This window comes from Drosophila elegans, unplaced genomic scaffold, assembly GCF_018152505.1.
Source record: "Drosophila elegans isolate 14027-0461.03 unplaced genomic scaffold, ASM1815250v1 contig_149, whole genome shotgun sequence".
NCBI classification, from domain to species: Eukaryota; Metazoa; Arthropoda; class Insecta; order Diptera; family Drosophilidae; genus Drosophila; species Drosophila elegans.
The window spans coordinates 19,444,492-19,469,357 of record NW_024545513.1 but is presented as its reverse complement, the minus strand read 5'-3'; the positions used below and the strand labels follow the sequence as shown (position 1 = coordinate 19,469,357).

General features: G+C 44.7%; 5 protein-coding genes across 7 annotated transcripts; 1 reads left to right on the top strand and 4 right to left on the bottom strand.

Annotated features, from left to right (window-relative positions):
* Nucleotides 1–1,003: 1,003 nt before the first annotated feature.
* On the bottom strand, nucleotides 1,004–3,457 carry LOC108138445. The gene is made up of 2 exons (XM_017260645.1): nucleotides 2,633–3,457; nucleotides 1,004–2,134 (listed from the first exon to the last, which is right to left on the bottom strand). Exons 1-2 carry the CDS (start codon nucleotides 3,455–3,457, stop codon nucleotides 1,004–1,006), a joined length of 1,956 nt encoding a protein of 651 aa, XP_017116134.1.
* A 773-nt stretch (nucleotides 3,458–4,230) lies between these two features.
* Nucleotides 4,231–11,551, bottom strand: LOC108138583 (defective chorion-1 protein, FC125 isoform). Of its 3 annotated transcripts, XM_017260870.1 has the most exons (5): nucleotides 11,327–11,551; nucleotides 8,022–10,488; nucleotides 7,693–7,964; nucleotides 7,376–7,488; nucleotides 4,231–4,990 (listed from the first exon to the last, which is right to left on the bottom strand). In XM_017260870.1, the coding sequence occupies exons 1-5, from the start codon at nucleotides 11,489–11,491 to the stop codon at nucleotides 4,276–4,278; spliced, it is 3,732 nt and encodes a 1,243-aa protein (XP_017116359.1). In that variant the 5' UTR covers nucleotides 11,492–11,551; the 3' UTR covers nucleotides 4,231–4,275. The 3 variants fall into 3 exon arrangements, with proteins under 3 accessions (XP_017116359.1, XP_041562999.1, XP_017116360.1); XM_041707065.1 differs by lacking the exon at nucleotides 4,231–4,990 and having other exon boundaries at nucleotides 5,414–7,488; XM_017260871.1 differs by lacking the exon at nucleotides 4,231–4,990 and having other exon boundaries at nucleotides 7,406–7,502.
* Nucleotides 11,552–13,814: 2,263 nt separating this feature from the next.
* Nucleotides 13,815–16,921, top strand: LOC108138453. Its single transcript, XM_017260655.2, has 2 exons — nucleotides 13,815–14,997; nucleotides 15,845–16,921. The coding sequence occupies exons 1-2, from the start codon at nucleotides 14,143–14,145 to the stop codon at nucleotides 16,868–16,870; spliced, it is 1,881 nt and encodes a 626-aa protein (XP_017116144.1). The 5' UTR covers nucleotides 13,815–14,142; the 3' UTR covers nucleotides 16,871–16,921.
* Nucleotides 16,922–17,509: 588 nt separating this feature from the next.
* Nucleotides 17,510–19,873, bottom strand: LOC108138444. Its single transcript, XM_017260644.1, has 2 exons — nucleotides 19,518–19,873; nucleotides 17,510–18,956 (listed from the first exon to the last, which is right to left on the bottom strand). The coding sequence occupies exons 1-2, from the start codon at nucleotides 19,871–19,873 to the stop codon at nucleotides 17,510–17,512; spliced, it is 1,803 nt and encodes a 600-aa protein (XP_017116133.1).
* A 1,643-nt stretch (nucleotides 19,874–21,516) lies between these two features.
* LOC108138488 lies at nucleotides 21,517–24,393 on the bottom strand. Its single transcript, XM_017260690.1, has 2 exons — nucleotides 23,542–24,393; nucleotides 21,517–22,539 (listed from the first exon to the last, which is right to left on the bottom strand). Exons 1-2 carry the CDS (start codon nucleotides 24,391–24,393, stop codon nucleotides 21,517–21,519), a joined length of 1,875 nt encoding a protein of 624 aa, XP_017116179.1.
* Nucleotides 24,394–24,866: the final 473 nt, after the last annotated feature.

The window sequence follows — 24,866 nt, the reverse complement described above, 5'->3', positions numbered from 1 at the left end:
GCCAGGAGTTCAGGGGGCAATGGCAGCACTTACATGTAACCAGTCGATGGCGACAACGGGAGCCGCAAATGTTGCAAGGATTGCCGGCAAGAAGCACACACAAAATTGATGTCTATGTGTGCGGTGGATGGTTTTTGGGTGTTTTTTTTTGGTAGGGGGGGATGGTGGGAGTAGAGCGGTTGTGGGTGGCTGAAGGACAACTATTCAAAGGGAGGGGGGAGGGTAGATCGGTGGGGGCTGATTCGCCAGCACAAGTTTTGGTTTTCAAAATTTATCGCTTTTAGATAAAACGTTTTGCGTTTTTACGATACGAGCAGCGAACACTTTGGCCAACTATCCTTGCAGCTGGAGGGGATGTCCATTGTTGTGGATGGAGAGGCTGGATGGAAGTGGATGTGGGGGTGGGAGTGGGAGTGACTCCCGCCGATTCTGTGGATTATGAAGTAATTTAATTAAAACGCCTGGGCCGCAAATAAATCCGGCATTATTTATGCCGCCCTGCAAAAGAAACGTGACATCTCGTGACCGAGTAATCAGCACAATTTTATCAGAATGGTCGTTAAAACCAATAATCTTAAGGAATTAAGAGTATTATTTTTCTTCGGATTGAAAAGAAAATGTTCATTACTTCTACACTATCGTAGCAGTTTGTTGTTACTAATTGGTATTATATATTTATTTTATTAATTTATCAAAAACCGAACTATATTCAAACAACAATAAATAGTTGTTCTAGCCTTTATATCATCCCTAAACCCTTTTTGCAATAAACTAAAACCTTATATTTTCCTGGGTATTAGACTACATAGCGATTTGCTGTAAACTTATATGTATTGTATTTAATATTTTCCAGATATTTTAGGACTGAAATGAATACACTCAATAATATCCTTGTATCTTAACTTTAAATATACTTAAAGAATAAATGATATGAGCCAAAAATAAGGTAAAAACCATTATAACACTGCAAATAAGTATGTTATACCTTCACCGAATCAGGTTTTCATTCACTATTTGATAAATTTGCTATCCTTGTGGGTATTTGTGTTGTCCTTTTGCCACGTTTTATTCGGGGTAGCAGCACTTCCGCGAAGAAGACCAGCACCGCACCCAGATTCGCCCAGAGGATGAGCCAAAAGAGGGCGGCCAGTTCCCGCATGGAGAGCACATTGCGGCGACCGGGGGCCACCGGCTGCTCCTCCGCCTCCGTCAGCCGGGGATCGCCATCGATGCCATCCAGGGTGCTGTACGCCGTGGTGGCCATTCTGGCCGCACCCTCGTCCGTCTCGTCCACGGCACTCACATACCGTCGCGTCCAGTGCTCCAGGAAGCCATGGGAATGGGCATGCTGGATCTGCTTGTCCAGGACACCCACCAGATGCGAGTGTCGTCGCACATAGAAGGCCAACTGCTGGGTGTAGATGCGTTCCCGCACCAAGTGCAGTTTCCTGCTCATCGCATGCACCCTCCTGAAGTAGCCAAAGTACTCGTAGGGGGTCAGGATGGCCACCCGCGCCGAGGAGCCACTCTGCTGGGCCAGGGCTGGAAAGGATTGCAGCTCACTGCCCTCGAGGTGAACCAGCTGCTCGGGTCGCAGCTCCGGCAGACTGGCCAGAATCCTGGCCTCATTCACCGCGGCCAGCTGAATGGTGAATCGCTGGGCCAGCACCTCGGCAATCGTCTGTGGCGGATTCCTTTGGGTGTCCTGGCGCAGCAGCTGATACATTCCCGACTGGTAGCCACCCCGCAGCACCAAGGTGGCGAACAGCCAGGTGAGCAGCAGCAGGCGTCCACAAGTTCCACGTGGCAGCCATCGATCCTCCAGATTGCCACCCATGGTCAGCACCAACAGCTGGTAGTACGGATGGCGGGGCAACTCGTGGCCACGCCACCATCGATCCACCATCAGGAGGAGCAGGCAGGCCAGGATCAGGACCAGGCCAATGGCTCGCCACAGGAGGGGATCGAAGGGAAAGGCCAGCTTCTCGTAGGCGGAGTAGGCACTCTGCAGATTGGTCACCAGCATGATGTGGCTCATGAAGTAGTAGGTGGACTGTGAGTAGGGAATCTCACTGCCAGCACTTGGTTTGAAATGGAAGCCACCCAGGGAGAAGTCCGCATGGTGGCCAAAGATCTAAAAGAATGGGGAGGATAATATCACAGTTTATAGGGCGTGCCACCAAAAAGTCCCTAGGATTTTCAAATAATTTGCAAAAGTGTCTAAAAGTATGCAATGAAAAATGTGAACTTCCGCTTTTGTAATAAATTTATTGAACTTTTGGACGCAACATATCTTAATGCATATTTATAGACTACGTTTTCAGTAATGTCAAAGGTAATTATTAAATTTAATATGCTAATTTAAAATTATCACCGTCTAAAAAAAAGTATGCAAGACGAACTTTTTCTTCAATCGGTAAAACGGAAGTATGCCAATTAAACTTTATTATCTTATCGTTTAATTTTCATTGGCAATTTTGTTTCGAAAAATATCGATCCTAATTAAAATTCCCCAAATAATGTTGACTTAACAGCCGAACACAGATTGCAACTATGTGATATATTGTATATTGCATACTTTTAGACACCTTTAATAGGTGATTTCAAATTTTCTGAATGTAGTTAGACCCACCTCATCGAAAATCCTGCCCGACTCGTCGAAAGTGGCCAGCACCTCCTCCTTGTTCATCCAATAGAGACCCACGCTGAAGTTCAGATTGTCGGCCATGAACTGGAGCAGGGCACCCTCGATGCCGACGAAGGATCCGCTACCGTCGCGCCGCCAAACCAAATAGGGCATGTCCTCCCAGGTGGCACAGGTGAGTAGACAGCCATAGAAGTTGCCCAACTTGGCGGGAAAATAATCCTGGCTTACCCATTGCCGTGCCGGCAATTGATAGCGATTCACCACATTCGCCGAGATCATTTGGCAACCATGGGTGGCGCTGAACGGAAAATAGCTTACCATGAGGAACTGGCCGCCTGGAGGACGCACGACCACGCCCACATTCAGCACACTAAGGCGCCACAAGAGCTGCAGGCTCAACTGAATCTCCTCACCATACGCATCCGTGGGCAGGGACATGTAAACCAGAGTGTAGGATAAATCCTGGGTGGCTCGAATGCGTTCGTAAATGGCCGAAAGAGCTGGAAAATCATCCACCAATGCCAGGACAGCATGTGCATAAGGCTTGTACTCCATGGATTGCTGGAGGAACAGCCTCCTCGCCTGCAAAGTGGTCGGCAAAGTCACCAGCAATTGGGTGAGCAGCTCCTCCAAATGGCCACCAGTTGACCGGACACTTGAGTGGGTATGGATATACACGGTCTTGAAAGTGCCCATCTGCGAGTTAACCATTACGTGAGCCAGTGCATCCACCAATTCCGTATCCAGTTCGGAACTCATTGTGTTGGTCACCAAGAAGCAGCAAAACAATATGTATAACCAGTACTTCATGGCGAAAGAGTTGCCCAACTAATGTGGAAATGTAAGCACTTCAACCGGGAGTTTTAACATCCCGGGGGAAATTTTGTGGAATTACTTTGGCCAAACGCGTTAATCATGTCACATTAAAGGCAATTACCCTGGGGACCTCAGTTGGCTGCCCACTAATGATCAAGATTTATTAACTTACAGGCATCTCATATGAGTGCTGTTAATAAGTATATACTAATATTGGTTTTTGGTTGATATGATAGTTTGAAATATATTAATAAATATTGTTTGTTAGCGGTTTCTTCGCTAATCTCCAAAAAACGTATATGTGCTTATCTTTAGCAACATATTAATAGTGAGTGGTGCCATAACTTAAGCTTTTAGCAGCAGGAAAAATATATATTGATATAAAAACCAGTTACAAAAGCTTACAAAAAATTCACTTTAAAAACTAATTTTATTTTTTGGATACAATTTCCTTTCGCTCTGTTTACTCAAAATAATTTAAACATTGTTTGATATTAATAATATCAAAATAAAATAGTACTAATAATTTGAATTTTGAATTTAATATCCTTTCGAACTGTTAACTCAAAATAATTTAAGCATATCTATAGCTCCTTTAACAGCCCAAATCATATGCTTTCAGAAGATCCTAAAATTTTTAACAATTTTCGAGAATATCTCAAAAACGAGTTTCAAAAAAGTGTGCTGGCAATCGCAGTTTTTTCTAACCAAAAACAGTCCAAATTTGTAAAAAGTTTTTACACAAAAAAAGCCAAGCCGTCTCATTGTTATTATTTAATAATTTTATATTTATCGGCATTATTATTAAAAGTCTAATCATCAACATCATCGTCGTCGAAATTGAAGTAGTCGATGTCGTTGTCATCCCGTTCCTTTCTGCTGCTGCTATCCCTGGGCTCACTGCTCTCCTTGGGCTCCTCAATGTCCAGGTCATCCGCCTCGTCATCCGGCTCGGCTTGGGGCTCCTTCTCCAGGGGATCGCTGCCCTCGGCCTCGAACAGGCTGCGCTCGGCGGCACCCAGTTCGAAGACGGGCTCATCCAGGTCCTCCACCTCTGCTTTGGACTTCGCCGCAGGCGTGGAGATCTTGCCCAGAACGGGTGGCTGTACCTCCACCCGGGTCAGATTGGTGTGGTGATTCAGCATGCCCTTGTAGAGATGGGGAAACCTGCGCTGGAAGTCCATTTTGATGCGGAGCAGTCTCTCCAGCATGCCGGGCGTCAGGAGGTTCTGCTGTGACCCCTGACCCATGATGTGCGTATCCCGGCGCCGGCGACCGTCCTTCAGGTAGGCATCGTAGCTCCCGCCGCCCGTGAACAGTGGATGGTGCGGATCGTAGGCCTTCTCGTTCCAGGGATCATCGGGTCTGGCCACCGGGAGCAGGCCCATGAACGGATGCAGCAGTCCCTCGTCGAAGGTGAAAATGGAACCCACTTGGGGGTCAGATGAGGGTGTAGGTGCTGGTGCTGGTGCTGGTGGAGGTGGACTTTCGATTTCGGATTCGGTTTCGGATGGTGCTGATGATGGACTGGATGGATATGCAAATGAGAAATGGACATGGATGGTTTGAGGATGATTAGTTGACATGCTACAACTTTACTACTACTAGCTTACGATAATGGTTATTGACACTCAGTAAAAAAAATGACTTTGAAGATAAGCCTACCAATCACATAATTACACTGGAAAAAACGTTATAAATACAAATATTTTGAGCTCAATTGAAATATTTTTCGCATTGCTGTTTTTAGTTTGACTATTTTCGGAATTGATTTCAATAACTGACAATTTCAACTTGAATAAAATGCATTAAAATCAAATATTAAGTATTTTAAATCTAATATTTTTCACATTAATTTAATAATAATAATATTAAATCATGAAATAAGTTGTTAATATTATGATTTAATATTTAATTAAATATTTAATATAAATTCTTGAATTCCATAGTCAAATATTTTTGTTTAACTTCCTAACTGTTTTTGTCAGTGTACGTAAAAATCATCAAACAAAATGGCTTAATAGTTTTAGGGTAATTTGGCATTTATACACTTGGTAGTCTCATCTTTAAGGCCACCTTTAGTCCTTTATTCCTTAATTAAAGGAACTTTTCCTAAAATTATGGAATTTGAGTGTAGTTAGATTAGGGTTAGTTAGTTTGGATTAAGGGTCTTATGCATTCGATTGGATGAAACTTCTGATAGTAGTGGTGGCCATGGGTTTGTGTTGCCTTCCGCGCAACCTCTTTCGCTTGACGAGTTTGGTGGGCGTGATGGGCGTGATGGACTTGATGGGCTTGATGGACTTTGGTTCCTTCGAAAGGGTATTGCTCTGTGATCGCAGAAGACTGGCCCTTTTCTCTTTCTCGATTTGCAGTCGCAGCAGATCCTTGAGCACATCCACCAGGCTGTCTAGTTTGCTGCTACTCACACTGGCCTGCGCGGTGACCTGTGACCCCTTGACCTTTTTGCCCACGCTGCTGACCTTACGGGGTCGCTGTGGCATTCTCGCCTGGCGAGTGGATCGCACCCAACCCTCGACGTCAGCGTCCTTTGTGGTTTTCGGACTAGGCGTCCTCCTCCTCCGCACAAACTTTCCCCGCATCGCGTATGGAGTGGGTGTGCTGCTAGGGTCACCACCGGACTCACTGCCACTGTCGTTCAGCGCCGCATTGAGCAGCAGTGCCTGCTGTTTCACACTCAATGCCCTTTTGGCCTTGCCCTCCGTTGCATCGGCCGTGGGTTCGTCCGCCTGGAATTCCGGATAGGCCGAGTACTCCTGACTGCCGGTGCCCACGTAATTGCAGGGCTTCGGCAGTTCCACATTCTGATTCGGATCATGGCTTTTGGTCAGGTAGTCCGTGTCGTAGCCCCGATTGGCCAGAATGCGCTGCCAATTGCGATCATCCTCGTGGTCCAGTTCATTGGTGGTGCCATCTATCCTGGCTTCGGCATGGGCCATAATCGACTTAAATTCGGCTCTAGTGCCCGGAGTCTCTGTGGTTGTGGTGGTGGTGGAGGTGACTGTCTCCTCCTCGTTCTCTTCCTGCTCCTCCTCCTCCGGATCCACTTTCTGCACCTCTTTGGCATCTCCACTCTCCGTAACTGTCTTATTGTTAGCAACACTTGGCATTAACTGGTTGCACCTGTCGTTCAGCTTGAGGATCTCGCCCTTCAGCTGATCCACAATGCTGTGCAGGTGATGGATCTCCGCCTCCTGCTTGGATATCGATTTGGTCGCATGGGAACTCTCGGCCATGGAGTCCTGTTGCATGTCGCCATCCTCAACTTTTGGGAGTGCCGTAACTTCTGTCGTGGATACTTCCGTTGGAGGAGGTGCCTCTGAAGTGGACTCACTGCCTGCGGGAGTGGTGGTCTCAGTGGTGGTTGTGGTCACAGCTGGTGCCGCCGTCGAAGTGGTTAGACGCACAAAGTCCTGGTGGTTGTACTGCTGCTGCTGCTGCTGCTGCTGCTGCTGCTGTGTGTTGGGTTCTGGCTGCGATTGCTCCTCCATGGCCGGCTGCTGGATGCCCTCCTCGTACTGATCTCCACCGATTTCCAGGGGCTCCATGCTGGCCTGCTCCAAGGCCTCCCGAATGGAGGCCGCATTGTAGCGCATCAGTGCCTCGGCAGGATCCTCGTCGGGCGTCAGGGTGATCTCCTTCAGACCCATCTTGTATTCGCGGCGCAGTTCGTTGAGGGAGCCTTCGTCGATGGCCTCCAAGGTTCCGTACTCGGCACTACGTCTGCTCCTGCGGTTGGCCTTGCACTGGCAGTAGCCAGTTGAGGCCCATCTGCTCCTGCCACACCGACAATTCCTGCCACACTGGCACGCCAACCGGCCGCATCCGCAACCCTTGGATGTGGCCTCCACTTCACCCAAACCCCTAACCAACCTGCGGTAAATGGCTAACCTTTTGTGGACTCGATGTGGCTGCAGTTGCTCCTGCGAAGCTCCTCCCGTCGTCGTTGGCGGTGGCGTGGAGTCCGCTCCGCCGACTGCTCCTGATGGCTGAGGGTTTATTGTCTGAAATGCGTCGCCTGTTTAATGCCATGAGCAAAAGGCGAATGAATCGTATGAAATGAATCAAATGGCGGCAACTTTCTACGTGTTCTAATGTTTTGTGTGTGCTGTGCTGTGCGGTGTGCGGTGTGTGTGTGCGGTGTGCGGTGTGTGTGTGCTGCACAATGTGGTTTGGTCTATAGTGGTTCTACTTGAGTCTCAACTTACCCTGGCCATCGTTTGGTGCTGGCGCAGCATTTCGTCGACCTCATCGTTGCCCACGGCTGTGCGATAGCCCTGACCATGATAGTAGTTGGCATGGACGGGACCGTAGGCATTCGATCCATAGCCACCGCCGCCATAGGTGGTGCCATAGCTGCTACCATAGCTTGGGGCAGCAGGTCGTTGGGGAGCCGCATAGTAATAGTTGATAACCGTCGGGGGCGAGGAGTGCGACTTGGACTTCTTGCGCTTGTCGCCGCCGAGTCCCAGGAAGTCCACTGTGGGGGATATAGACGGCACTGAGTCAGGATGGCGGAACACACCGAAGAGATTACCTTTGTGCCGGGCGATGCCCTCGTTCTCCGGCATCTGGGGACCTGCCTCGCCGACCATGTGCTCCTCCTGCTGCATTTGGATAGCCTGGGCCTTCTCGTCGGCCCACTTCTGGGCTGCCTCATCCTCATTTGCCCACTGACGCATCATGGGAGTCTGGTGCTGCGGCTGCTGCTGCATCATCATGGGATTCTGCTGGATCATTTGGGCTGGACTCTCCGCCATCTGACGCTGCTGCTCCATCATCTTGGCCTGCTCCTCTGTCCACTGTCTTTGCTGCATCATCATGGGATTCTGTGGGGCCATACGTTGTTGGGCCATCTGCTGATCCTGCTGCATCTTGGCCTGCTCCTCGGACCACTGTCTCTGCTGCTGCTGCTGTTGCTGCTGCTGCATCCTGGCCTGGTTATCTGCCCACTGCCTCTCCTGCTGCATCTGCTGCATCACCTTGGGATCCTCTGACCACTGCCTTTGCTGCATCATCATGGGGTTCTGGGGCTGAGCCATCTGTTGCTGAGCCTGCTGAATCCTGGCCTGCTCCTCGGACCACTGTCTCTGCTGCATCTGCATCTGCTGCTCCATTTGTGGACCCTCGGCCATCTGTCTCCGCATGGGTGGATTCTGAAGCTGAGGGATTTGTTGGATCGTGGCCTGATCCTCGGACCACTGTCTCCGCGTCGGGGCATTCTGCTCCTGGGTGGGTGGAAGCGGATCACTCTGCCTTTGCTGCATCATCATGGCGTTCTGGGGCTGAGCCATCTGCTGCTGAACCTGCTGAATCCTGGCCTGCTCCTCGGACCACTGTCTCTGCTGCAACTGCATCTGCTGCTCCATTTGGGGACCTTCGGCCATCTGTCTCTGCATGGGTGGATTCTGAAGCTGAGGGATTTGTTGGATCGTGGCTTGATCCTCGGACCACTGTCTCCGAGTCGGGAAATTCTGCTCCTGGGTGGGTGGAAGCGGATCACTCTGCCGTCCAGTTGTCCTGTAGGCGGCGTACACCTTGTCCTTGTGGCCCTTCTCACCCTCCATCTGCTCGCTGGCCATGCGGTAGGCATAGGCCATTATCTGGACGATGTCCTCCTTGGACATGGTCTGATCCTGGATCTTGGCCTGTCGCTTGAGGCCACTTGCCTGTCTGGCACCTGGCTGTGCCAAAGTCCTGGTCTTGCGCTGCGCCTCCTTGGCGACCAAGCGACGGACATAGTCATCCCGCAGGGCCTGCTCGATGTCAGCGCGGGTGATCTTGTGGACGGGAGTGCGACTCAGGGGATAGTTGAGCCTGTAGCCTGTGGCCTCACCATCGGCACTGGCCCTCATCTCCTTGGCCATCAGCTCGATCTTCTGCAGCATTTTCAGTTCGGCAATGACCTGACGCTCGAAAGCCCTCAATTTGGCCTCCACGCGAAGATCGTCCACTGACTTCTCCTCCGTCGCATCTCCCTTCTGAGTGCTGGGCATGCGGAACCACAGCAGAGGCACTTGCTCCCTCTCCCTTTCCATGGTCGACTTGATCTTCTGGTGGGCCATCTCCGCCTCCGACGAGTGGGCAACCTCGGGACGCACCCTCACCTCGGAAATATCCGAGGACTGGGCATCCGTGCCGGCGGCAGGTGTTGCCTGAGCTACCGGTGTCATTCCCGGGAAGAATTGCCTTTGCATCTGGGCCACAAAGTCCAAGGTGGAAGGAGCGGCCTGACCAAGATTAGGTAGCGGGGGCATGGCCTGTCCAAGATTGGGTAGCGGGGGCATGGCCTGTCCAAGATTGGGAAGCGGGGGCATGGCCTGACCAAGATTAGGGAGCGGGGGCATGGCCTGACCAAGATTAGGGAGCGGGGGCAAGGCCTGACTAAGATTGGGTAGCGGGGACATGGCCTGACTCAGCAGCGTGGACATATCCAAGTTCGGCGGCGTCATTGAGTTGAAGGCATTCTGCAGCGATTGTCCCAGAAGGAATGGCACTTGGGGAGCATCCGCTGCTGGAGGATCGGCGGCTGCAACTGCTGCCGGCGGAGCTGGTGGCGCTGGATCAGCAGCTGGAGCAGGAGGATCAGCTGCAGCTGCAACTGGCCCTGGAGCCGCAGCACCCAGGAGGCCAGGCAGTGGCGGCATTTGGGCCAGAAACGAGCCCACCTGCGGTCCCATGTCAATGTTGGGCAGTGCAAAGTTCTCCGGCCGGAAGCCAAAGTCCTGCGGCCAGCTCATCATCTGGCCAAAGGGATTGGGCTGCGGTGGATTCTGACGGGTCACCCGGGTCTTCGCCGTGGCATCATCGGCCAGCACCAGCACCACCTTGGAGGCAGCCGCCGCAGGCTGCATGTTGTCGGAGAAGGCGCCCAGCAGCGATTGGGCCGGGAAGAGGCTGCTCCAGCGGAAGATGCTGCTCAGGGCGGGGAATATCATGTAGAAGGCGTCCATCTGCGGACTGCCAGTGCGGATGGGGGCAATGGGCGGCATCTGTCCCAGGATCTGGAAGGCAATTTTAGATTTATTTGAAAAATTCTATTTCACTTTTATTTAAGTGTGAGGTCAGACTAGCTTTTATTTTGAGTATTACACTGAAGATGTCATAGAAATTAGTTAAACTAGTAATTTTTAAAAATGTATATATATTATTATTACAATAAAAATGATAAAACATAACATTTTAATCTTTCAATTGAACAAAAGTATAAATGATACAAAAATGTACCAACTTTTACTTGATCACCGCTTTTCCTTAATTCATTAAATCATTTTTTTAAAGTTCTTTAACCACATGGCAATAGCAATTCTTTAGCTTAACCAAATTTATGGCAATTAACTTAGTCTCACTTTTCTTCACTTTTCCTTAAGTACAGTGCTATTTAAATTTTTTCATTTATTTATTATTGCTTCTGCTTTAAGAGATTACATTTTTGTGGATATTGTTAAAAAAAAGAGTTATAAATTCCTATTATTGTATCATGTATATAAACATTTTAAGCAAGATTGAGTTTGTTAAAAATCACTGAGTTAACAGAGTAATTTTAGATCCATAAATGGCTATAGGCTTGCTTAAGATATTTATATATTATATTTCACTATCTGGAGAACTTAAATTTGTTTAGAAATTAATCAAATCAGTAGCTAAAATTCGACTGAGTAGCTTTGTTCTTCAAATCGCTATATATTTATATAAAATATGTAAATAAATACATTTAACTATCTATATTTATCAATATTTCATTAATTTTCCACCTCCTTCAACTTGAAACACTAGAAACACTTGTTTTTCCACTTGCAGGGATACTACTATTTACTATATGTGTTCCCCAAACGAACTCACCTCGTCCTGGCTGGGAAACCTTAGTCTGGTGTCCGTGGATGAGTTGGTCGTTGATTCGCCATCCGGCGCAGGAAGTCCGGAGCCAACGATGGCCTGGCCTGGGCACTGGCAAGAAACGTGGACGCCGAGGAGCGCCAGGAGCGGCAGCAGTCTGTGCAATCTCATCCTGTGGCTGGTCAAAACTCTGCGCAAGATCGATGATCGATGATCGGTGTTCGCCGGAGCTCGTTGGCCGACTGACTGCTGTTGGTCGTCGGACGGTGGTCCAAATAGATTTTTTGCCACCGCGTCGGCGGTGCAGAAAAGCAGACGTCGTCGAATTCGTGACCCGTACCGAATCCGGGTCCGCCACACGCACCGGAGAAGAGTGGAAAAGTGGAAGAGTGGAAAAGTGGAGAAAACGGGGAGAACAGCGTTTCCGTGTGTGTGACCCCAATCGAAATTCAAAATTCGGACCGCAGCAGCCGCCGCAGCTGCAACCGCTGCAAAAAACCTTGCCCAACTATTCTGCCGGCCAGCTTTTTCCACGAAATCAGCGCAAATGATGCACAGTAGACAAGTCGAAAGAGAACAGGTCCGGAAAGTTGCACCTTTTGTTAACAAAAACGCGATAAAATATATGGATGGCATAGGGTATTTTCACATGGTTATTTTCAATATCTTTATTAGACTTTTAAAAACAAACAATTTGGAATAAAAAAATACAAAACAAAAGCACCTGTATTGTAAGAAATTTGTAAATATTATTAAATATTAAAAAACATATAATAACTTTGCCAACTCGAAGTCAAAATTAGTTTAAATTACCAATAAACCTACTTTATAATCATAGTATTTTATAGCAAGTGCCCATGAGTATAATAATGTTACCAATTAGTTGCCACACTTAAAAAAAAAAACTTTATAAAATGTGTGTTAAATATGATTTTTTTATTTTTTTTCCATAAATTTTGTCGAATTATGTTCAAATTTCCTTTTATTTTAATATAGCCCATAACAATGAGAATTTCAGCAAATGATACAATATGTTTTTTTTCTTTTTCATAAATATATAAATGAAACTTACTCGCAATCAATTTTGATCTATGGCTTCGAAAAATTACTTAAATAATTACCAAGCTATTAAAATATATATATATTATTATATACACACACTTTTCGTTCAAATCCGGCACTGATTTTTGTCGAGGGTCGTGGTGGGGCTGCCCTTCAAGCGTCGATCCCCGGAATTCTTGCGATCGTCGTATCGTTTGTGTGTCACCAGAACCTCCACAATTGCCGCCGGCACCAACAGCACCTCCATCACTTCGAGCACCACCACCACCACAAGGTTTGCTGAGGTCAGCGGTGGTGCAGCTTGTAGCGACACGAAAAACAAAAGTTTTTGTCATCGCAGCGGGTGGTTATGCAGAGGTCAGCGAAAAGTGCGAAAAGCAAGAGCAAGTGCATTTCTTCAACTCGGTACAGCGACCTTTGCTTGGTTCACAATCAGATTGACCAGATTCTGATCACTATTAAATTACACACGGCCCTAAACTAACTACATTTAATCACGATTAAAAGTTCAATTCCAATTAAAAGTTCATTAAATAAAAACATAAATTTTCTTAAAATATTAAAGTAATCATGGCCTTATGCATGGCACACGTGGGTACAAGGTCACAAGGTCATTTAGTTATTATACATTTTAATTTATGATTATTAATGTTATATTTAAAAAAAATTGTTTAAAAGCCAGTTTTAGCATTGAAATATATTTTAATTCAAAAGTATAAATGGTACACATTTATTTTAAGAACTTCTACAAATATAAAATTATGTTATAATTAATATTTTTGTTTAAAAACTCCGATTTCATATTGTATTATTTTCTGCATGTAAAAATATGATTATGTTTTGTTTTTATTTAATTACCCTCAAACTGCTCGAAAAATATTTCTGACTCGCCAAAAAGAGCCGTGCAAAGGTGCTAAAAAATTTTGTTCTGTAAATTGATGAGCTGATCAAATTTTTCCAAAAATATTTTTTATAACCTACATATATAACCTTTTTATACTTACACAAAAATGACAAAGCAATAACCAAAGGTTGCATATATATATTATTAAATGTTATATATTTAAAGTTAATTGATTGTGCATTTGCATTTCCAGATGCCGCAGATAGAGCTTTTAGCACGCAATTTCACCCGCCAGTTAAGTGATTCCTTCTTGGATAATAGTAACGAGCTAGTTCACTGAAAAAAAAATATTTTTTATTATGGGACGTATATGTAGTATTGTGAAAGTAAAACATTATTAAAATTTAACAATCGGTTGTTTCTTTTTTATTTAAAGCCACTGTTACATTTACAGATTGCCTTTAAAGGCATACAATCGATAACTAATTAATTAAAATACTATTTTTTTTATTGATGTTTGATGGATTGCATATATATATATATATATATATATATATATATTTAATAATTATTTCACTTAATTTACATTAAATTTTATTGGAATCCATTCGCTATTATATTAACATAACATTTTTTAATATTTTTTGCTATGATATGTTACAAAGTTGTCAAAGAATTTATCGTATTTTATAGCTTTTGAAACTTCTAAGGTTAAATATATTAAAAAGACATTTATAATAATTAATAAACATTTAATTCCTTTTATTCACTGACACTTTAGGACAAAAGCAATCACTGAAAAGTGGAATTTTGTAGCTGTGTACTTTGTGTATTTTCAGTGTAGTAGCCCATCATGTAATAGGATGGTTGGAACCGTTCAGGACTTCAGTTGGAAAGGAGCCACTGCTGGATCGTCATGTTGCCGAGCGGTGTGCACAACGTGAGCCTCGTTTACGCCCTGGTCTGGGCCATCGATAATTTCTACGGAAGCGGCAGCAGCACTCCACTGGCGGTGGTCCAGTTCGCCACCAGTGCGGAGAATCGTGGCCTCCACAACGACCTGATCGATGAGGTTCTGGTCCGATCCTCGGGCACGGGCCGAATCCAATTCGTGCTGGAGGACGAGCACGTGGAGAGCACGGGAAACCATAAGGATCTGCCACCGCCGAGTGGAGTGACAGGCAGACCCATGGCCATTTGGTTCCTGGACAGTCTGCTATCGTACTTCCGACTGGAGATGTACCTCAGTCAGCCGGGCAGTTCGTACAAACGGAACGGCTACTTTGTGGTGGTCTACACGGGGCAGGAGGATCGCCCCATGAACACGGTGCAGATCATGTTCCGGCGACTGCTCAACATGTATGTGCTCAATGTGAATGTGTTCCTCCAGCGGGAGAGCACGGTCGAGCTGTACACCTACTATCCCTATGGACCGCATCGCTGTCAGTCCTCGCTGCCTGTGTACTATACCGCCTTTCAAAACATGCCACCACCGGCGACGGGACTCGGACTCACCAAGCCGCTCTTCCCCAGCAAACTGGCCAATATGCATGGCTGCCCTCTGGTGGTGGTCACCTTCGACCAACCGCCCTTTGTGCTCATCGAGGATGATGTGAGGGAAAAGGGGGGCAGGATTATGCGCGGAATCGAAGGCATGATCTTCCGCAGTCTCGCCGAACGGATGAACTTCACCTTTGAATTGGTGGAGCGGCAGGACAAGGACCGCGGCCAAATCCTGCCAGATGGAAATTTCACGGGCATTCTCAAAATGGTAAAAATACTCACATTTTGTTATTAATAGTTTTCAATTTGTTCTCCACATTATTTATTTATTTTTTTGGAAGGGCTATCCATCATAGTAAAATGCCTCGAATAGTTATAAAATGTAGTATTCTGATACGAACGTATTTCAAACTTGATCTGCACAATCATATAAATGGCAAGCAAAAGTTGGGAAAATGTTAAATTTTGTAGCCCACGCAAAAAAAAAGTCAAGAACAGAGAAAAAAAAATTTTTTGTTCTTACAGATATTAAAAATGCAGCTCAAGCGAGTGTAAAACAAAAAAAAACTATTTATAACATCACAAATTGAACAAGAAGTCATAAACAGATTTTATTATATTTTTGTTTTATTTTAACACGTTAAAAAGGCAAGGAACATTAAAGAAAGTGTACATAAAGCACTTATAGCATTTCAAAGTTAAATAGAAAGTCATATTCGGATTTAAACATATTACTTTATATTTTGTCACATAATAAAAATGGCAAGGGAAATGTACAGAATGTAAAAGCAAATCTTTTAGCTCAAAAAAGAGGATTCTCAAAATTACAACCTTAACAAGAAAGTCATTATCAAATTGTAAGCAAAATATTTTCCATTTCTTGCACACATTAAAAATGTCAAGAAAAATTTAGAAAATGTAAAATTTTTCCTTAACCGAGGGTTGTACAAAGAAATATAATACGTGTATTTTATATATCTGTATTTTAGTTACTTTTAACAAACTAACTTTTTACATAAACAATTTCCTGTTGTACTGTCCGCACTCACTGTTCACTGGTCGCATACGTAATGTCAGCCCCTTTAATTGAGTATACGCATGGTGATCCCTTTCAGATAATCGATGGCGAGGCAAATGTGACGTTCGTGTGCTTCATGTACAACAAGGCCCGTTCGGAGCTGATGCTGCCCAGCATATCCTACCTGAGTTTCCCGATTGTGCTGGTAATTCCGGGCGGTGGATCGATGACGCCCATGCAGCGCCTGACCCGCCCCTTTCGCCACATCATCTGGTCGTGCGTGGTGGTCAGCCTGTTCCTGGGCCTCGCGCTCATCGCCCTGCTGAGGCTGCGTGCGGTGCCGGGACGACTGCGAAACTTGGTGCTGGGCAGGCACAACCGATGGCCATGCCTGGACATGTGGAGCATCCTGGTGGGCGGCCTGGCGCTCTTCAGTCCGCGCAGGAATTTTTCCCGCTACCTGCTGCTCCTGTGGTTGCTGCAAACCCTGGTCCTTCGGGCCGCCTACTCGGGTCAGTTGTTCCTGCTGCTGCAGGATTTGGAGATGCGTGCCCCGCTGAGGAGCGTCTCCGAGGTGCTGGCCCAGGGCTACGAGTTCCACATGCTGCCCGCCCTGCAGACCGTCTTCCGCGACTCGATGCCCAGCAGCCATGTGCGGGTGATCCCCACGCTCGAGAACGCACTGTACCGCATGCGGGACGAAGACGATCCGGGCATAGCGGTGCCGGTGCTGCAGCCCACGGTCTACCAGTTCGACTACCGCTCTGGGCCAAATGGCAGGCATCTGACCACCCTGCCCGTGCCCCTGATGACCGTGCCCATGACCATCTACATGCGACCCCATTCCTACCTGAAGAAGCGCTTCGATCGCCTGCTAATGGCCATGATGTCCTCGGGCATTGTCTACCGCTATCGCCGCATATATCTGGACAGGATCGAGAGGCTGGCCAAGAAGCGCAACGTGGAGCCAAGAGCTCTAACCCTCTGGCGACTGGGCGGGATCTTTCTCTGCTGTAGCATGCTACAGCTACTTGCCATCCTCGTCTTTGTCCTGGAGATTTTCAGCAGCAGACATCCGCGACTGCGCAGGACCTTAAACGCAATCAATCGATTCACGGCATAGGCTAGTTTTCAAAGTAATACATAAACATAATTGTTGAATATACCCACAGAATAAAACAAATTGAAACCAGAAATAAAGGATTTTTTTAAATTTTATAAACAGTAAAAAGTAAATTTCAAAACTGTCACAAAATAGCTTTTAAGAAATGTTGTTAAATTGTTATTTCAACTAAACCACTAAAATTGAATGATTTTGGGCTACGTTAAAAGAAAATATCATACAAAAATTATACAAAAAAATAAATTAACTAATTAAAATAAATTATATTTCTCTTTTCAAAAGATATGGCTTATTGGTAACAGACAATTTTAAAACCGCAACAAATAAAACCAATTGATGGGAATTTAAACTAGACAATATTGTAATCATAAAAAAATGTAAGTAAATTTCAATTTTAAACCTTAAAATTCTTCAAAAAAAAGGCTGTTTAATAGAGATTTTATTACTAAATTAAAAAAAAGGCTTTTTTATAGAGATTTTATTGGTAAAAATCGAATTTTCTGTACAAATTGGAAATAATATTATTTTTCTCTATTAAAAATGTTTTGTTTCAAGGCTGACAGAAGAACATAGTGCTTTTCCTTTTTAAATATGACATTTAACATTAATATAATAACGTAAAAGTGAAACAAATCATGATCAAATTCTCTCCATTAGCCAAGTCAATCTCGGCGAGCGGTGCGTGTGACTGAGGTGCTCTAGCCCAAAAACGAGAATGGAAACGCCGAGGGCTGCCATCAGGCAGTTAAGGGCCGCCAGGACGAAGCCCATGGATTTGGCGAATCCCGTGGCAGCATCCTCACGTTGAGCATATCGCGCCGATCTGGGATCCGGGGCATCCGTGGTGGTGGGCATGCTGTTCCACGCGAGGATCTGCGAATGGTGCTGGAACAGGCCAAAGCTGCGCATTTTGAAGAGCAGATGACTGATCTCCCAGGCGAAGTAGGAGCCATAGGGAAAGTACATGCATATCATATTGTCGACGATCTTCTCGGCCAGAATCACCAACTGACTTCGATGGTTTCTATGTTTGACCAAGTATTCGGCCAGAAAAGAGCGACTTGTGAAGGCGCCCGTTTTCCAAGGAGCCTTCAAAAGGGTATGGAAAACATCCACTGGTTGCCCCGGCGATATTGCGGTTTTCCCCTCAAAAGCCGGTAGTTTCAAGGTCATCCGGTAGGTGGCGTGATCGGTGATAAAACGAAAGCCTACATTCAATGTTTCCTCAAATGTGCGAGGTGATGGCTTCACCGGTGAGTTGTGTATGAAATTAAAAACAGAAGCCTCGTAGCTGACGCGAATGACAAATATCCAGAGCATCCAGCCAGCGAAAACCGGAGCCGGCACTAGCCAGCATCTATGCAGAATCCTATGAAGGCAGAGAATAGCTCCCAGGAATAACCAGGTATATCTGTTGAAGGGAAACAACATTACTTCATAGATGCTATAGCCATCTCTGGCCCGCATCACTATTATGTAGGACAGCTGGCTGTAGGGTACAGTGACTGCCAAATAGGCGGATCTCTCCGTCGTACAGGCGGCACACCCAATGGTCATATTGGCCCTCCTCTCGCGGAGCATTTTATAGGCACCCGTGAAGGTGCCATTCATATAGCTGGAACCACCAATCAGTCCAGCCGGTTCATTCGGGATCAACTCCAGCGTAAAGTTCATCTTACGGGCCAGGATCCTCAGCAGTCTGCCATCCAATCCTTCCAGCATGGTCAGGGGATCGCTTCGCTCCCAATGCACCTTCATATAGGGCGGTATGTCCCACACAATGACGCTTAGTGGACAGCCATGCAGGTTCTTCAACCGCTCCGGATAGAGATCTCGTATGCGGGAATCCTTCAAATCGATTGCCACCGGTTCCGTGCTCGTGCAACTTTCGGCGGTGTATGGCAGGACATTGAATCCCCGGACTCCCTGCAAACTGGGCACCACGATAGCCACGTTTATGTTGTAGCGCTGTTGCAAGAAATATGCGAATATGGTGGACATTATGGAACGTTCCTCCGAATCCGACAGGAATGACAGCAATACCACAATGCACAAATGATTTATCTCTATGCCATCGGCTACGGCCCTAAATCGAAAAGAACATTACCAATATTAACAATTTTTATCTTAAACAAATAAACAGAATTAAAATTAGTTATATCAAAAAGATTAATGCTACATATATTAACAATAAATAATAAATACATATTATATAATATTAATTTTGTTAGAATATGAAAGATCTTAAGTCATCAAACAAAATTCTGATATTTTCAACCCATTTTGACTAGTGCAATAAAAAAATACAAAATAGTTTCCTTTTCCTAACATATCTAAATAATCATTAATTGGGCATTTTTAATAAGTTAAAGATTTTTTTGAAACAAAGTAGCCAATTTTAGATAAACCATTTTATGCAAAAATCCATTATATTTTTTAGTGTATGGTGTTTTTTTTTAGTATAATTTCCGAAGATATTGAATTTTTGAAAATTTTATTTATTTATGTATTTTATAGAGAAAATCTCTATTCAATCTAAGTAAAAACCAATACAAAAATTTCTTCTGCTAATCCTAATTTAAATGACGATAGTGAAATCAGCCTTATGAACCAATATTAATTAGTATGTATTATTATTCCAACTTACTTGACCTGTTGGGCGTTTTGAACGAAGAGCAACTGGGTGCTGACTTGGGTGGCTAGCTTACGGTTCATTCGGGAATCCAGAACCACGGGCACTGGACAATTCAGACGCATTAAACTGCGATCCAGGACTAGATGGACCAGGTTCACACGATCCCTGTCCATTTTTTCGTAAGCGGTGCTAATAAAGATACTTAAATTATTGACCGCAAAGCTATTGGTGAAGATCTTCTGCAGAGTGGCTGAGATCTCAGTGGCCAGGTGCTCCTCCGAAGGATTCTGGTCTGGCCACAAAACGGCCTGCACTCGAAAATGGGCAAGAAGTGCCAGGAGCACTGACACCGCACACCGAAGTTCCATGGCGAATAGTGAGACAATTTGCAACATTTTTGCAAATTTATTTGATTGAGGTTTCGCGTTCCAAGGGACTGAATTGGTTTTGGTAAGGGACTTTGTGGCTCTTTCAGTGCACTATCAATTTTTAAAAACCTGCAATGTACACAGTGGGTCTTAATCGTATTTTTCACAAAAAAAACAGTGATAGAAAATTGGTTTAACATTTGACTTGAATATAATGATTAAAAATATATTATATTTATAAAGTTAGTTATCCCCTCAAACAAAATAAAAAATCATCTTTTAATAAGTAGAAGATTTTCATTTTAAAAAACATATTATGTTTGCAACAATAATTTAAAATATCCTCCTTATTAGCAAAAATCGCTGATTCGTTTTTATTTCTATAGATTTCCAACAAACAAATCGTGTTACCTCAATGCAATGAAAGTGATGTCAAACTTTCACCATTATTTACTATGTTTATTTACGTGGTAAAGCAGCGGCACCTCAAATCAGTTATTCGAATCTCACAAAAACCTAAACCCATGCGATTCAAATTAATTCTAGGACTGTGCCTGTAAAGGTAATGCATTAACAAATCCGTGTTCATCACTTAAACTAATTGCTGCGTACAGGCGAGCACCCTCTGACCACCATCCAAACATCACCCAACCACCCATCCACCCAACCACCCACATGACCCACCGTTCCGGAGTCGTGTGCGTGACAGGTTTTGGTGTCAGTATTATGTATGGGGCGCATAACCATAAATTAACACCATCAGAGGCACAGGCACAGACACACACACCTGTGGGTGGAGTGGGTGGTGGGTGGCGGTAGGTGTTGGAGGGTCGGGAACACACCGTCGGTGTCAGGTTCATGCAAACGCCATGTCGCATGGGCGAGGTTTACAAATAGCTGGATAATATCCTGGCCCCCATCGAAACCACAAGGTTTCTGAAAGTCACCAACACTTAGAAAAAAGTATACCTTTTATATTATAAAAAAAAAGTCGTACAGCAATGTATATTTAAAACTTAACAACGAGTTTTATGTAAATAAAATATATTTTCTTGGAATAATAACAAAAATAAGCCTCAATTTATTTCAACGAATTTAAAATACAAAACAAAACATTTTGATATATATGCAAGTGATAATTAATTTTACCTTTCAAAATGTTTTTGAACTTAAACGTTGGCCATGTTTTTCAGTGTACTAAACTAAATATCAAAAAATATTATTTTTGGTTAACACAAAATGTTTGTGTTATAATAAAAGTAGAAAAACGTAATAGAAAACAAATGTTTATTTATCAAATTTTTCCAAAAGATGATACTAAATGGGAAAAGGTTAGACGAATAAATTGTGCAACAATTATATCAATTGCAAGCCTCCACAAATAAAATATAAATTAAAAAAAATAATTTGTATTGTTTTATGGTATTTTTAAAGGCTTTATACTAATAACAATTTGTTAAAAAAAGACTTTTACTGCACATTCTTAGTTAATATATAAGAAACTGTTTTAAAATAATATGTATTTTTTTATTCAGTTTTTTAATGCTTTATGCTCTTAATGATTTGTGGAAAAAGCATTTTATTGCGTAATCTTAATTAATCTAATATATAACTACATATTAGGAAACTCTTCTGGCCAGGTGCTACGAAAAAAGTTTCCTCAAGAAAAGCGACCGCCGAGAAGCGAGCTCCAGGATAAAGACGATCAAGCCAAGGATCAGACCCACCATGACCACTAGAAATATGGCATACAGCTCCATGATGCCCAGGATCTGGTAGTTCTGCTCGTTACGCAGATAGCTCTCGAAGAGCTCCCACCTGGCCCACACGGACAGCAGACCCACCGAACGCATCCACATGATCTCCTCGTTGAGCTGATCGATGAGGAAGGAGTGCTTGGCCAGGTACATGGTCAGCTGCATGTTGATGATGTCCTCGGGCACGATTTCGAAGTGGGCTCCTGCACCGCCCTGCCCACCGCCAGCCCTCTGGTGGATCTTGTCCGAACTCAGGCGATTGAAGTGGATGAAGATGTCCAGGGCGGAGGCGGTCACATGGTGCCGCAGCCGATGGTTCGCCTCCAGGAAGTAGAGCGGATCCAGCTCGGAGGTGGCCTCCAGCAGCCGGAACCGCATGTGCTGCACACTGGGAATCTCGTCCAGCACCTCCTGGACAATGGGCGTTAGCACCACCGTGTAATTGCGCTGCACCAGCGACTCGATCGTCTGTGGCCATCGATTGAGTTGCTGGGTGCGTATCAGATGGTACAGCAGTCCCTGGTAGATTGTCCGGATTATCAGGGTGTACATCATCAGTGTCAGGCAGTAGAGACGAGCGGTCTGCGATCGCGGCGCCTCCAGCAGTGGCATGCCCACGAAGATGAGCTCCAGTTGGAGCCACGACCGCGATCCCAGACGCTCCCTGAGCAGCCTGTCCACCGCCAGCTGGAGGAGGGCGGACAGAGCCACCACGCCGAGGATGCCCAGCCAGATCTGCAGGCGGTACGGGTACAGCAGGATGTCGAAGGAGCTCAGCTCGTAGCTGGAGGTCAGCACCCCGAAGACCTCGCGCGTCTGGTGGTAGTTGTGCGTCGAAGTGGCCACCACACTCCTGCCCACCGTCTGCCTGATCCCACCCAGAGTGAGGTCCGCCTCGCCACGTTGCAGCTGCAAAATTAAACGTTAGATCAAGATTTAGCTTCGATCCTATTAGCTACACTGATAAAAAAAAAGGGAAAAGTAAAAATTAATATCTGACTATTGAACTCGAAGTTGTATTTACTTACAGTATTTAAAAACCGCAATGGATGAAAATCAAAGCAAAAATATTGAAATGAAATATACAATTTTTGGATTTATTACGTTTTTTCACCAGTGTTGTTTATCGATCATTTGATATGATTTTTTAACAGAAACTTAATAGATGGAAGTACAAGTTAAAACCATTCATATGTTTACATTCAGGTAAATAAATGGTTGAGTTTTTTTTTTAGTCCTGATTGGTATTGTAAACATTTTAGTCGACTTTTCTAAAATGTAGTCAACAAAAATATCATTACATGATGTCATAAGAAAGTTTTTTGATTCATAATTTTTTATATTCTTAAAGCAGGCTGAATAAGTCGGATAAAGCATTTTGATTAAAAAGCTCACCATTTTCTTGCTTTGATTTTTGCCACAATTAAAATTATATTTTGTATATATTTAACAAAAATTCGACATAGCGTTAGCATCAAAATATCAATTCCAGTTTAACAAATTGAAACAAGTCAAACGTTTAAATCTAAAATTACAAGTTTTCCATTTTTGTCATGATAAACATACACTCAAATAAGAAGATTAAAACTACTTAATTTGGCATACAAATTTTTAACAACCTCCATCTTTCATATATCTAATGCAGACTGATTAAATAAATCAATCAATTATCTTGTGAGTTAAGTTATTCACCATCTTCAAGAAAATATATCTTTCAATCTATTATAGGTTTTGAAATATAAAAAAATATAAAACATTTCAGTTTAGTAAATTAAAGTTAATTTAAATTTGCTTAAAACAGCCAAAAATTCATGCTGCTTTATACGGCATACATTTTATTATTAATTTCTGAGAAAAGTATGTTGTATGTATTATTCCGTATTTCTATTGCAGATCGATTAAAGAACTCACCATCTCCAAGGCCTGGTTTCTGACATTCGCATGCACTTGGCGCACGGCAATGGTGAAGTTCATCTTCTCGGCGAGTGCCAGGAGCAGACGACCCTCGTAGCCACCGCCCACGACCAGGACGTGCTCCTCCTGGCCCCCATCCTCTTTCTTTTTCTCTTTCTCATTCTCATTCTCATGGAGGACGAGAAAGGGTGGCTCATTCCACAGGGCACATCGCAGGGGACAGCCGTAGAAGTTGGCCAGCTTGCGGGGGAACAGGTCCGGCTCCACCAGCATGCTGCCATTGTAGCGATTGATCAGCTGCGGCTCCAGGTCGGAGCATCCCCGCTCCCCGAAGGGATAGTAGCTGTAGAACAGGATGTCCCCGTTGGACTTCTGCACCTGGATGCTGCAGTGGATCAACTGGTAGCGCCAGCAGTAGTCGAAGATCAACCGCATCTCGCCCAGCAAGAGACGATCCCGCGCCTGCAGGAATATGAAGTAGTGCTCGTTGTAGTTGTACTCCCGGGCATAGTACTCCATCCGGATTTCCTCGAAGGCGGCAAAGGAGTCCGTGAAGATGACATTGAAGTGGCGACGACCCGGAACCGGATGCCATGGCACACCCCGCTCCACGTTCACGATCTGCACCGGGGCCAATCCCCATTGCCGGAACAGGGTGCTCATCATCTCGTTGTAGAAGTTGCACGTGTGATTGCTTCGGCAGCAGAGGGTCAACACCAGCGACGGGGTCACACTGAGAATGAAGTGGTGCACCACATGGAGCAGGGCCCGGGCCACAAACTCGTTGATGTGGTTCATCTGCTCCCCGGACAGGTCGTAGTACGAGTTGAGCAGTGCACTGATGTTCATCCCGCCGGGACACGGACTCCAATGACGCTGCTCCAAGTCCCGATCTGGTTCGGTGCCCTGAATCACCCCAGAGTTTTGTGTGACCAGCCGGTTAATTGCCCCGAAAAGTTTCTTGATTAATGGTTGTCCAACTAAGTGGCTGAATGGGTTCTCTAACACGGAAAAAAAAAGGTAAATACCGTTTTAAGGAACACGAAAATGAATAGGAAACTTACCATTCAAAAAGATACAAAATTCCAAAGTTATATGTTTTTGACTTTTAGTATTTCCTAAAGTTTTAAAACCATAGATAAACAGTCGGTTAAAATCAAATTAATTATTTGTTATTTGTAAAAATGTAAGAATAATTCGACATTTCTTTGGATGGCCGTCCAAGTCGACGACGAAGTGAACTGCTGGCGTTTCTAAGCAACTAAAAATACCAACTCAGTTTTGGTTTTTGGATCGATTAATTTAATGTGCATCTTCAAATG

Excerpts from the sequence above, each read along its gene's own strand:
- LOC108138444 (XM_017260644.1), bottom strand. The coding sequence starts at position 19,873 with ATGGAACTTCGGTGTGCGGTGTCAGTGCTCCTGGCACTTCTTGCCCAT. Across the intron at positions 18,957-19,517 it reads CAAAACGCCCAACAGGTCAA|GGCCGTAGCCGATGGCATAG; the intron begins GTAAGTTGGAAT and ends TTTTCGATTTAG.
- LOC108138453 (XM_017260655.2), top strand. The coding sequence starts at position 14,143 with ATGTTGCCGAGCGGTGTGCACAACGTGAGCCTCGTTTACGCCCTGGTC. Across the intron at positions 14,998-15,844 it reads TCACGGGCATTCTCAAAATG|ATAATCGATGGCGAGGCAAA; the intron begins GTAAAAATACTC and ends GATCCCTTTCAG.
- LOC108138488 (XM_017260690.1), bottom strand. The coding sequence starts at position 24,393 with ATGAACATCAGTGCACTGCTCAACTCGTACTACGACCTGTCCGGGGAG. Across the intron at positions 22,540-23,541 it reads GAAACCAGGCCTTGGAGATG|CTGCAACGTGGCGAGGCGGA; the intron begins GTGAGTTCTTTA and ends TTAATTTTGCAG.
- LOC108138445 (XM_017260645.1), bottom strand. The coding sequence starts at position 3,457 with ATGAAGTACTGGTTATACATATTGTTTTGCTGCTTCTTGGTGACCAAC. Across the intron at positions 2,135-2,632 it reads CGGGCAGGATTTTCGATGAG|ATCTTTGGCCACCATGCGGA; the intron begins GTGGGTCTAACT and ends CCATTCTTTTAG.
- LOC108138583 (XM_041707065.1), bottom strand. The coding sequence starts at position 11,491 with ATGAGATTGCACAGACTGCTGCCGCTCCTGGCGCTCCTCGGCGTCCAC. Across the intron at positions 10,489-11,326 it reads GGTTTCCCAGCCAGGACGAG|ATCCTGGGACAGATGCCGCC; the intron begins GTGAGTTCGTTT and ends ATTGCCTTCCAG. Across the intron at positions 7,965-8,021 it reads GGGCATCGCCCGGCACAAAG|TGGACTTCCTGGGACTCGGC; the intron begins GTAATCTCTTCG and ends TATCCCCCACAG.